The sequence below is a fragment of the Artemia franciscana genome, chromosome 3, assembly GCF_032884065.1.
Source record: "Artemia franciscana chromosome 3, ASM3288406v1, whole genome shotgun sequence".
Taxonomy (NCBI): Eukaryota; Metazoa; Arthropoda; class Branchiopoda; order Anostraca; family Artemiidae; genus Artemia; species Artemia franciscana.
The window spans coordinates 50,771,959-50,784,463 of record NC_088865.1 but is presented as its reverse complement, the minus strand read 5'-3'; the positions used below and the strand labels follow the sequence as shown (position 1 = coordinate 50,784,463).

The window sequence follows — 12,505 nt, the reverse complement described above, 5'->3', positions numbered from 1 at the left end:
TTATGTCAGGTCAGATTCCTCTCTTCCTGGTTTTGAAAATACCTTTTTTGGGTATTTTTGAAGACAAGCCTCCACGGCTGACTCATCGCCGTTCAGGGATTTCTGCTTGTTTTCCAAAATCAAACAATAGTTTTCGAAAAAACAAAAAAACAAAAAAAAACTGAGAACAATAACTTTTTTGTTTTTCATTTATTATGTCTAGTCAGTATGGTTGTCTTTTTTAGCGATATAATAAAGAATATGCAGTATATACTATAATGGTTAAACTTGATGTTAATTACTATTTATGCTATTTAATGAGAAATTGGTTATAATTAATTCGATCTTTGTCCAATTTTAGGTACAAAGCTGAAGAAATGCGGATAGACAATAAACACAGACGACAGTTGGAAGAGCTACGAGCGAACAACGATGCCATTCTCAAGGATCAAGAGAATTTCCAAAATGAAAAAAGTAAGTATTTTTCGCAGATTTTAAACAAAATGACCTAAACCCCTTCCACCACCAATTATTTTTGAATTGCCTGGGGTAGGCATATAATTTATTTTGGAGAGGACATTAAATTCCGAAGAAAGGAAAAAGATTTGAAAAGCAAAAACCTATAGTGTTTGCAAAAAGCAAAAATTATACTGTTTCTTAACTTTATGTCATAAAACGAATTCGATTCAATGTCAGCTTTGTAGGTGTGGTTGCATTTACACGTTGTTATGTGTCAAATTTTTACCTAGTAGGAAGAAGTTCCAACCAAAATAGTTTTGATACTTTTTAGGGGGGGGGGACTTTGTTTAGCATCCCTTTTTGGCCAATCCTTCCTCCTTTTTAGCCAATCATATTTACTTCCCTTGTGGTTAATATTCATATTCATTGTGCTTTAGTAATTGCGTTGCTCTGAATCTCCTCCTTTTTATCAAGATACAAAAGTAAAAGGACACAACAATGAAAACTTGAGAATGTAACAGTAACAGTAATAGTTACATGAGCGAAATTTGAGAAGGATATGACAAAAGAAAAAATATAAATACAGTAGACAGTCTGAAGAGCTAAAAGCTAAGAATGCTACCTCAAGGGAAATCCGTTGGAGGAAGCACATAATTTATTTTGCAAAATACAAAAATTATCAAGTGGGATGGGGGGATTTGAAACAAAGCAAGCATATTCCCCTGGTTTGGAAAAAAAAATCAGCTTAATGAAAACCTTTCTCGCTATACTATACGTAAATCATGTTTCTCCAATTTTTCAATTTTTTCACTTTAAAATAATGAAAGAACTAATTAACCTTATTCCTCAATATATAGAAGCCGCCATACCTCACTGAGCGTAGTCCAAATGCTAGAAAAAAAGTTTATATGATATATGGCTTCGTTAAAGAAGATCTAAATTTTCTTTAACTGTATTTTTACACTTCAAAATAAAGCTGAGTCAAACTACTTTTCCTTTATAAGTATCATTTAGAAATCGTTCAAAGTTAAAAGAAAGAAAAGCTTAATTACATATGTGATATTTACGTGATACGTATTATGTGATACATATGTGATATATTGGATATTTATTATTTATGGGCAAAATTCAAATGCTCACTACCCGTAGCCTTTTTTTTAGTAAAAAAAAAAGTCGTTTTTTTAGTCGAATTTTTTACGTTAATTTTAGTGGTTACGTTAATTTTACCAATATTAACTATATTTCAATATACAACAATAATGATTTAACGATTTAACATGTTAATAATGATTTAACATTTAATAATGATTTAACATGTTAATCATTAATGATTAACATGAATGATTATTATTAATGAACATAATCATTAATTTTTTCAAAATTGTCATTAAAAGGATGCGTTTGGTGTTTTAATCACCAAGGATTTTTTTATAATTTAAACTGCTGCTTAACCTAACAACACTATACAATTAAAAGTAACAATTAGCTGGAAATTTGGAAGAAAATGATACAAACGCACACGCTTAGAAATCGATGAATTTTGTGAATCACACACTGGCGAGTTTGGAAATCCCTGAATGGCTATTTCTTTTGTACCTGTGAGAAAATGATTATTTTATTTTTCATTGTTATGATATGTCGAATTTTTTTTACATTATTAAATAGGGAAATAAGTAATAATTGCTTAGAATTAGGCTGCAAAAAGTATTATATTCTATTACGTCATTTCTATTTAAGAGAAAGTCTTTAGTTGTATTCATATACGTGTTAATTTATAGTAGACGACATAGGCTTTTTGTGTGATTCCTGCTCTTTTTCTTGAAGGCAAAGGGTTGTTTGGCTGCACATACTTCTCCATATTATATGTCTCCTGGAATAATTCCAGTAGTTTCTTCACCTGCATGGTGGTTTTTATCCTCCTGGCTTTTTGTTACGATTTTATAATATTAATTAATATTGTGAAAATGTGACGATTTTCAATAAATATAATAATTCAGAGCATGTATTATTCAAAGGTTCCATTTGTCTTTTTATCGAAATTTAAGCCTTGTTGAACAAAAAAGATATTGTCACGTTCCATTATAATTTGTTTAAGACTAAGGCTATTCTGAGGTGAGTTCTAGTCGTCAAAAAAAAAGATGTTAACAGAAGTGATTAAAAGGGGTGAGTTCTTTGAAATCTCGCCCTCATAGTGTTGGTAGAATTTTTTTTTTTTGCATTTCAAAAACTGACATCTTAAGTTGAATGTATTTTGTTTTTATGCAGTGTCAATTTCTTTTTGCATTTCGTGTAACTTTTGTTTAGGCACTTGATATAAAATTGAAAAGCAAAAGCAAAGTGTAAGTTCTATTCGTTATGTAAGGTCTTGACAATCAGTCCAAAATTTTGGTAATGTCCTAATCCGCTCACATTTTTATACATTTTTAAAGAAGTTTGCTAAAAATAGATTTTGTTTTTTATTTGAACAATAGTACAGATTGCATAAGCCTGTACAGTACTAAAAATAACAATAAAAATAACAACCTCTTGTTAGTTTTAAGAAAGTTTTCCAAGTAAAAATAACTGGAAAAAGTAGCATTTATTTCCTGCCTTATTATTTGCCTCTCATCATGATGAGAGACTTCTCAGCCTCTCATCATATAGGGCCCTAAGCCGAGCCTCCCATGGGTGTTTGTACCCGATCCGTCAAACGACCATTATGAAGGTAAATTCCTGACCAAATGAGCCATCTCCAAATTTTTTATGATCCTTAGTTCCATACGATGTTGCCTAAATAAAAAGTTAAAGAAAATGAGAACAGAAACCCTTGAAAGACACAGTGTAAATTAAGTAAGCGTCACTGTATTTATTATGATAAAAATTATCTTATTCTTATTTCAACAGGAAAGATACTGAGTGAAAATGAAACAACTCGAATTCGTCAACTTGATGACCAATATCAAACCGAACTGAAAGAATGGAAATCAACTTGTATACCAAGAAAACAAAAGTTGGAGGAGAAGTTTGCAACAGAGCTTCTAGACCAGGAACAGTAAGGCGGTTTTCTATTTTCAAATTCTATTATACCCTATCAGCATACTCCAAGGACAGCATAAGCAACTTAAAGGGGTAACTGAAAGGGTATGTCGGGAGTAGTAATTTGAATAGCGTTCTGGTACTCGGCAGTATTTTTCATGAGATTAAAAATACTCAATAAGGACGTTCTTGTCTATTCGGCTGTCTTCGGCCAAGGCCTAGTATCTGCATTTGTTAGGTTTTTGAGGTTTAAAACCTATTTCCAAAGACAGCGAGTAGTAGTTACATGACGTGCATCAAGTATAGCGTGAATCAAACGTGCATCAAAACAAATACGTGCAAACAGAGCGTGCATCAAAACATGAACATGCAAAGATACCGCGCTCAAAATATAAACATACAAACATTACTTACATCAAAACACAAACGTGCAAGCATAGCGTGCATCAAAGCATGAACGTGCAAATATAACTTGGATCAAAACATAAACGTGCAAACATAGTGCATCAAAGCATCATAAGCCTGCAAACATACCTTGCCTCAAAACATAAACCTGCAAATATAACGTGAATAAACGTGCAAATATAACTCGCTTCAAAACATAAACGTGCAAACATAGCGTGCATCAAAGCATGAACGTGCAAACATAACTTGTATCAAAACATAAACGTACAAACATAGCGTGCATCAAAGTATAAACATGCAAATACGACGTTTATTAAGCATAGGCATGCAAACATAACGTGCTCAAAACAAATAAACGTACAAACATAACATACATCAAAACATAAGCATAGAAACTTAACATGAACCAAAACATAAACATGCAAACATAAATTGCATCAAAACAAAACGTGCAAATATATCTTGCATCAAATATAAACATACAAACATAACCTGCATCAAAACATAAACGTGGAAATTTAGCGTGCATCAAACCCAGGATCAAATATAGTGTTTATTAAATGCTAAGTGAATTGGAAGCAGATCTATTATGTCTTAAATGATCGTCGGGGTTGTAAATAGGCAAGCATTTGCGTAGAGGGGCATTCGGAGCTGTTGTTGTTGCCAAAAATATCGTTATTTTTACGTTTTTCTCTGTATTCTCGGCCTTAAGAGTCTTGCATAGGATACATAATTGTATTTGTGCTTTTATTGTTAAATTTATTCTTGAGCAGTTGAAGAAATCTATCCATCTGTCTATAATATCTTAGATCTTTGCATAACTTGGCTATTAATGATGTTTTCTTCCCCAAACTCCGTCCTCCTCCCTTCACGAAACAACTTCTTGGGTGCATTCTTATATAGGCTGTTGAAGATTTGATTACAAATCCTTAGGCGAAAATCATAAAACTTTGAGAGTGGATCACTCTAAAAAGTAATCTTCGACCGAAAAATACTTTTTTAAACCTGTTGAAACCCAGGTTTCAAACATGTTGAGAGGAATCACATTTAGGGCTCTTGTAACTTAAGACCTATGGATCCCAGAAGATGTTTGAAAGGAAAAATTTTAAAGGCTAAAATTTAGAACCAGATTCTTGAAAATGTATATACTATATGGTTAAGTCGGCGTTGTCTTCAGGACCTTAGAATAACTTATGAACATAATCAGAAGATATGACATAATAAAGAAAAAGCTATTGAAATATGGAAGTCTCAAACGAAATTTGGTTTTCTTATTAACTGAGAAAGGAGTAAATAAGCCTCCCCATAGCAAGTGGGGATTCATGTCTCTTTTTAGCTCTGTATCCGAAATTTGACTCGAGAGAAAGGGGCTGAATCATGAGTGAACTTGGTTTTGTTTTGTCATTGATTAACCAAAACCAGTGTATTTTGTGTGATTCTTTGTTGTTGTTATTTTTTTTTCAAGCGGGAGGGCTCAAAACCTACCAGGCGCTGCCTCGCTTGTTTCACGAAATTTTAATTATTTCGTTCGTTATTTCTATGTATATATTGTTCTCTTTTTTTTCTCTTTTTTGCACTGGCTATTAGGGAACTATGAAATATTTGTGTGTATACTTTTGATCACCGTAATGTGAATGCTAAGTAACTTTTTGGGTGTAATGATGGCCGCCATTGCCTAGTTACCCTGAGTGTATTTAGTTACTAACAAGGAGAACTGACCTTGGGATACTCGTTAGCATGGGAGAGATCCCCTTAAACCACAACCAGAGCTCTTGAGATCAGTCTTTAAGCCCGGAGCCAACATATACAGAATGCGTAGAGATGATTTAGGGCTGAAGGTGCCTAATAATAATAATAGTAATAATTTTATTCCTCACACCTCTCAATAAGAAATTCCCACATAACTGACATCTTATTAAAAGAAAAATGTTATGGCAGGGCGAAGAGCGGATCGAATGCGGCACGATTGCCATTTAAAGTCGTCCTACGTTGAAAGTCTCGAAATATGGTATGCTTATGTTTATTGGAGAAGGCTTGCAGTGATTTCATCTTTTCGACTGGGAATTGCAGTTTGTTCCAGATCCTGATGACCTGGGGTATGAACGAATGATGGTAAGAATTAGATCTTGCAATCTTCATCTTCAGAGGCTCCAGTTGCAGACTGTGCGATCTTGTGTTGCTTTGGGGAGTTATTTGAACAAGCTTGTGTTTTACGGTCCCAAAATTCTCGTGAACTGTCTTGAAGAGGCTTTTTAAGTCTAAAATCTTTCTTCATGTCTCAAGTTTATGGAGAATGAGCCTTCTTAGAGCTTCGTCATACGGAAGGTTCCTGAATCCTTGAAGTCCTTTTACAAAGCGTTTCTGGACTCGTTCTATTCTGTCAATATCCTTTTTCAGATATGGTGACCAGATGACAGTGGTGTATTCAAGCTGTGGCCTGACGTAGCTTGTGCATGCTGAGATCTTTGAGTGAATATCAAGGTATCGTAGGGAGTGAGTGAGTAGCCAGAGAGTATTTGATGCTTTTCGCAGAACCAGGCTGATATGCTTTTCTGGTTTGAGGTACAAGCTCAGAATTCCCTTTCATTTTGTATGGGTACTTCGGATTTTGGCGGCCAAGATGGACGACAGAGCATTTTGCTGCATTTGGTGAAAGCAGCCATTTTTCGAGCTTCTCTGTCAGGGCTTTCAAATCGCTTTGGATTTGTGATGATGCACTAGCTTCTCCCAGGATCTTCTTATCGTCTGCAAACAGGCCGAAGTCGGTTTGGGAAATGGTATTTATGCAAATGTTTATGTACATGACGAACAAGACTGGGCCGAGAACACTACCTTGTGGGACGCCATTGGTTGCATCTATCCATGCGGATAGTGTGTCTGAAACCTTGACTGCTATTTTTCTATCATTCAAATATGCTGAGAGCCAATTTTTTACCTGTCCCTTAATTCCATAGACTTCTAGGCAGTGGATGAGTTTCCGCAAGGTTATTTGGTCGAAGGCCTTAAATAGATCGATTAGGATAATATCTATTGGAATCCCATGGTCCAGGGCAGACCGTAATTGAATTTTCTGTCTCACTTTCAAAATCAGAAGTACTGGACAGTGAAGGAATGCCGCCATCTGCGAATATCTTGAGGTTGATATCCCCTATGAAGTGACCGTTAATGCTTATATGATTTTGTATGAGAAGACGTTACTGGATAGTTTAGCCAACTAAAAAGAATAGACCCGAACTGATAAGTCAAGATAAATTTCTCCCTGCCCTTTTGGATCCTTGGGTCCTTTTACTCCGATCAAGTCATTAATTGGTCGATTTGATTCTTTTGATGGATTTAATCGATTTTTAGGTTGTAGAGCCAGTGGACTGAACTCAAGCACTACTAAAGCCTTGTGTTGTATTTATAAAAAAAAAATGCAAAATCTAAAGTGGAATCGTAAATATTTCCTCGATGCTGTTGGTAAAGGAACCAATTCACAAGTCATAACTTTTTCATTTTGTTCTGTGTATTTGAGCACGAATTTTGTGTATTTGAGGACTAATTGATAGAAATTTGATCAAAATCACTTACTTCCAAGTGGTTTGATGATTTTTAATAGAAAAATAGTATGGGAGATTGATGTCATCTGTTTTATGGGTAAAGCGCTTGTTTGTGTTTCCTTCAGTAGCAAAATTGATTTAAGTCTTGTAATTTCTTTTTCAGATTTTATGCTCCGTATGTTACTTCTTCCATCCCTTTATTGACACCCGCTGATCTGGACATCACACCATCACCTACCATATCAAAAACATCCCTGTCCGAGCGAAGTATCTCGTCAATATCGTCGAATTCATAATCATTTCATTTGATGATTGATTAGAAATGCTTTGTTTGGCTGTGAATTTTTATATTGATCAAGTATGCATTCCATGATAACCAACGGAACTATATGCCTATTGTTTTGTCTCGCTCCATGTAAATTTGAGCTATTTAAGTCGTTATGATATATGCTGCCTTAATATTTTGTTATGTCTTAGTGTTGTACATTCTTCGAACGACTTAGAATGGCTAATATATAGTTATTATAGAAAATAAATAGATTCGTTTATGAAGTCGCGTTTCAGATCATTACTACAACAAACTCGTCCCAGACGAGTTACATATTTGTCCGGACGAATACTACGAAGTCTTTCCCTACCTGTCCCACAAAAATTTGTCGAGTTTTGAGCCCCCTAAGAAGAGTTTTGTCTTCGAAAATTGGTGTGACGACAATCCTTATAGAATGGGAGGAGCGTAAGGTCAGCCTCCTCTTTAATCCTACCACATTTGAAGTTTCAGGTTTAACTTTGTTCACCTTCCAAGACTAATCGTGTCAATCGGGGGGGGGGGCATTCTCTTCCTTAATATTTTCATTAAAAACTACGTGGCATTTTCGTAAAAAAAACCTCCACCCCTAGATTTTGAAAAATACATTCCCCCTCCCTGCACATAATTTCCGTGAATTGGTGCCATAATCTAAAACATCCCCGAATATTTTTTTTATCATTATCTTTTTTTAGTTCCAAATACCAAGAAATTCCAACAAAAATTCCAATATCACATCCATGTTCTAAACGCATGATTTAGAAGTATTTAAAGCAGAGATCTCGTCAGAAGCATGACTTAAGGTACTCAAAACGAGCCCTGGAGTTGAGTAATCTTTGTCTACAAAACCGTTTCTCTGTTTGTTTTTTTTTTCCGCTTATTTTCTAGTTTCATGCAACTTTTTACTGCTAATTTGCTGTTTTTTTTATTTATTATTATTTTTATCTCTTATCATACTTCTTAAAGCTTTCATGGTAGGTGTGCCTGTGATTTGGTGGAAATCAAGCAAAAAAGGCCGAGGAATTTCAACCAACAATAATTGCTTATTTCTAAACGATTTCCTTCCCACAGTTGTTCAGTATTTCAGTTCAAGTTGTTCAAAAGTCGACCAATTCACTAAGTAGAAACTTTTGCGAAGTTGGATGTTAAAAAGTTGTGAATTTGAAGAGATAAAGCTACCACTTATTCAATTTATACAAAATTACGGTGAAATCTTTGAAGGGATACATACACAAACGTGCGCAAGGGAGGATGCGCAAGGACTGGGCTCACTTCTGAAATCTCGTGATTATTCAAATTTTATGTCCCTTAAATTTTATTTTTACGGGGACTTGTAAGTTTTCTGTCTTTTAGCTATTTCGATCAAATTGCGCTGTCTTCAAAAAGTGTTCGGGATGTTCTCTTAGATTCCTCCAAATTTACTTCCTTACTTTTTCCCTGAAAAACTACGAATCGAAAAAGATGCAGTATGTATTTACTTTTAAACTTGGAACTTTGCCAATGTAAAACTGCCCAGCTTTGTCCACTTTAGGGAAAGCAAATTAATAATTTTAATAGCTCTGGTTAACAGCCAAGAAAGAGCTCTAGTTTTAATATAAGATTCAATTTATATTAACGCGGGGTATTGATGATTTAAACGTTAGATGCTCGTGTAGTTTTGTCAATATTCACCTTGGGCCAGCTTCCATTTTTTTTTTTTAACACGGTTGTTTTGCTTCCCTTAAACTTGTTGACTTTAAAAATTTTCACCTTTTTGTCATTTTTAATGTTTGGACGAATCCACTTTACTTAATTTGTACAAAACTATAGTGCAATCCGTGGAAAGGCACATAATTGCACAGATTAACAAATGATAACATTCTGTGTAAAGATTCAAAGAAAATATCATAAAGCTCTTTTGAGAATTAAAAATATTAGTTATCATTCCAGTGGCGTAGTTGGAAGGAAAGGGGTTAAACTTGCCCCCGGCGCAGCATCTGTGGGTAACAGCTACATAAATGGTTTTTATACCCTTTTGGTACGAAAACTTACATCGTCCACGGAACGGGGGAAAAGCTACCTACACCACTGGAGTCTTTTGGATGGTCTTATCTTTGTTGACCATATAAATATGCTAAGAAGATTTTTTGTTAAATTTTTTGCGACCTCACATATTAGTGTACCATTCTACGACTTTGTGCATCATATTTTGCCTGTTTGAAGTGTTTGGTTTCTCCATCGAACCTAATAGCCTATTTTTAATATCTAGAATCTGTATTATAGAAAAAGACTAATGTTACTTAGATGCGCATACGAAAGAAAAAACTAAAAGAACAAGCAGAACCAAACAAGGATAAAACTACACGTGTTTTTTTTATGCAATAAAGATAATTGACCTAGTAGTAGCCTATATCCGGCGTAAAAGCCTAAAGTATCCGTAAATTATGAGATGACTCTGTATCTGTTGTGTAGTTTTAACACATCGAAAATGTTTCTAAATATTGCTTGAGAAAGCTTTCTAAAAACTGGGCATTTAAGTTGATCCATAAGTCAATCTACTTCCTCTACAGGAATGTATATATATATATATATATATATATATATATATATATATATATATATATATATATATATATATATATATATATATGTTTGTATCAGTATATTACATATATATCATTAATCTAATCACACAGGTAACTTTGAAATGATTGTTTTAATTATCAGTTATTTATTCATTTTTAGAACTTGAGGCAATAGAAAGAGACATCCATGTTAAATCTTCACTTCATTCTCTTTTTTCTTGTCTTTTACTTTCTCTCTTGATCCTCTTTTTCCTGTTCTTCATTCTCTTTTTCCTCATTCTATATCTTTTCAGTTGTTTCTGCTCATTCTATATATGCCTCAAAATTTTGTCCTGTTAAATAATTTTGTAATATTGATTGCTCATTTATTCTTTATAACTTTGTTATTTGTTTGTTTTTATTGCTGTTATACATACATAAAGAAAACGGTTCAGTTGTTGGGGAATGTGTTTTCATACCTCTACAAGATCGTTTCAGCCTCAAGAAACATTGGCTTATTTTCTTTCTTTTTTTTTCACGATGTTTCTTTATGATAGTTGAAGTTAGTTTCTAAGCTTCATGTATTTTCACTTCTTAAAAGGGTTTTTTTTTTTAGTGCAGTTTTTAACACAAATTCATAAAAAGTTTTTAGGGAAAAGAATTTCGGAAACCGCATCAAAAATGCGTTTATTTTCATTTTTGTTACGTTTTTACGAGTTGCACTAACATTTCAGGGGGCGGGGGGGCTCAGACCCCCTCCCCATGGAGGGGTGGAATGTGGCCTTGGTAGTGATGGCTCTTTGGCCTGCATTGCTGATAAGATTCTTCAAAGCGTTGTTCAGAAAGCCTTATCGTCCCATAAGGTTTTTAGTCTCTTGCTCAACACAAAGCTGTGACACCCGTGTTTGCGCTTTGGGTAAATTGTATTGTACTGAATATGAAAAGCGACTGCATTTTTGTAGCGCAGAAGTAGATCGGCTAGTGCCATCTTGTTTCATTAGACTACTATACTTTTCAAGTTTTCTCACTTTTAAACATGCATGTTTAGTAGTATAGGCAGTAGACGAAATGACTTTTACCATCTTACCAAAGAGTATGGAGAAAACTTGGAAGAGGGGAAACAGGCTCCAGTTTTGAAAAAAAAAAATCTTCTATGCCATCTAGCTTTTGTTGGCTTTGTTCGAACGGAAAGCTGATGTATACTAGCCTTTTTAGGTACTTTAAAGCACAGGGGATGGAAAGAAAGCAGGATTTTGTTTCTAGAAGGCCTACTAGCTTCAAGTCAACTAAGCTACTTAACCTGCCAAGATTCTGTCAAGCTAATCTATGCCTACTTTGCACAGACTGGAAATTGACTTTAAAAAATTCGGGAAAGTAAAAATTGTTGTACAATCTTTATACTATAAGAGGTGCTAGTGGTTTTTAATCCCTATTATCCCATGTTAAATCGCACAAGATCCAACTCGTATGAGTTTCCCATTCTCTTTGTATCTTACTAGAAATATTGATTTGGGATTATAATGAAATATTGGTTCTGTTATCTATAAAAGAAGAATAAAAAAAGAAATTGTCTTCTAGCCGTTTCGCTGTATTAATTTTGAGAGATGATTAATATTATCTCATATCTTGTAGAAGTAAAAAAAAAACTTACAACAAGGGAGGAAGAAAAGGAAAAAAAGAAACAGATGAATAATAGGTTTGAGACACTAATATATTTTTCACAAATCATAATTTGTATTTTTTTTTTTTTTAGCAAATTCTTTATTTTATTGAACCGCCAATATTTTTTTTTTCTTTCACATTTAAAGTCTGATTGAAGTTTACCTGCTTTTTGTGCAATTCGTCTTCGTTGAATTTAATGACACTTGTGAATCAGTTACTAATTTGTGCCTCTAGTATAAATCATGTACAGGGTTGCCACAGACAGTACATTTGTATTATTTGTCGAACATTTTTTGCTAAATACTGACTCAGGAGTGCATGCAAGAAAGTAGTACTTGTTAGTACTTTATATTAAAATTTTTAAACTTTGAAGAAAAAAAGCTTTACATAATAGTGTTACTTAATCAGCTTAACACAATATAAATGGAAAATTTCCGAAGACACTGCTTTTTTTCTTGCAGTATTTCTTTTTTCGATGAGGACAATATGTTTTACGAAGTGAAGTGGCAACTCTGATCATTTTATCAAAGTATATATCTGTACATCTGTTGAATTCAAGTGTAATTATTCTGAATTAAAACATTTAGATCTATTGGAGA

At 33.9% G+C, this 12,505-nt stretch overlaps 1 protein-coding gene across 2 annotated transcripts in view; it reads left to right on the top strand.

Moving 5' to 3' along the window:
- Positions 1-7,949, top strand: part of LOC136025379 (serine/threonine-protein kinase 10-like) — a 114,827-nt gene extending 106,878 nt beyond the window's left edge. For both annotated transcript variants that reach the window (XM_065701361.1, XM_065701359.1), the window contains exons 22-24: positions 341-453; positions 3,322-3,469; positions 7,561-7,949. In XM_065701361.1, the coding sequence (XP_065557433.1) occupies positions 341-453; positions 3,322-3,469; positions 7,561-7,693 (394 nt within the window). In that variant the 3' untranslated portion in view covers positions 7,694-7,949. The remainder of the gene's footprint in view (positions 1-340; positions 454-3,321; positions 3,470-7,560) is intronic.
- Positions 7,950-12,505: the final 4,556 nt, after the last annotated feature.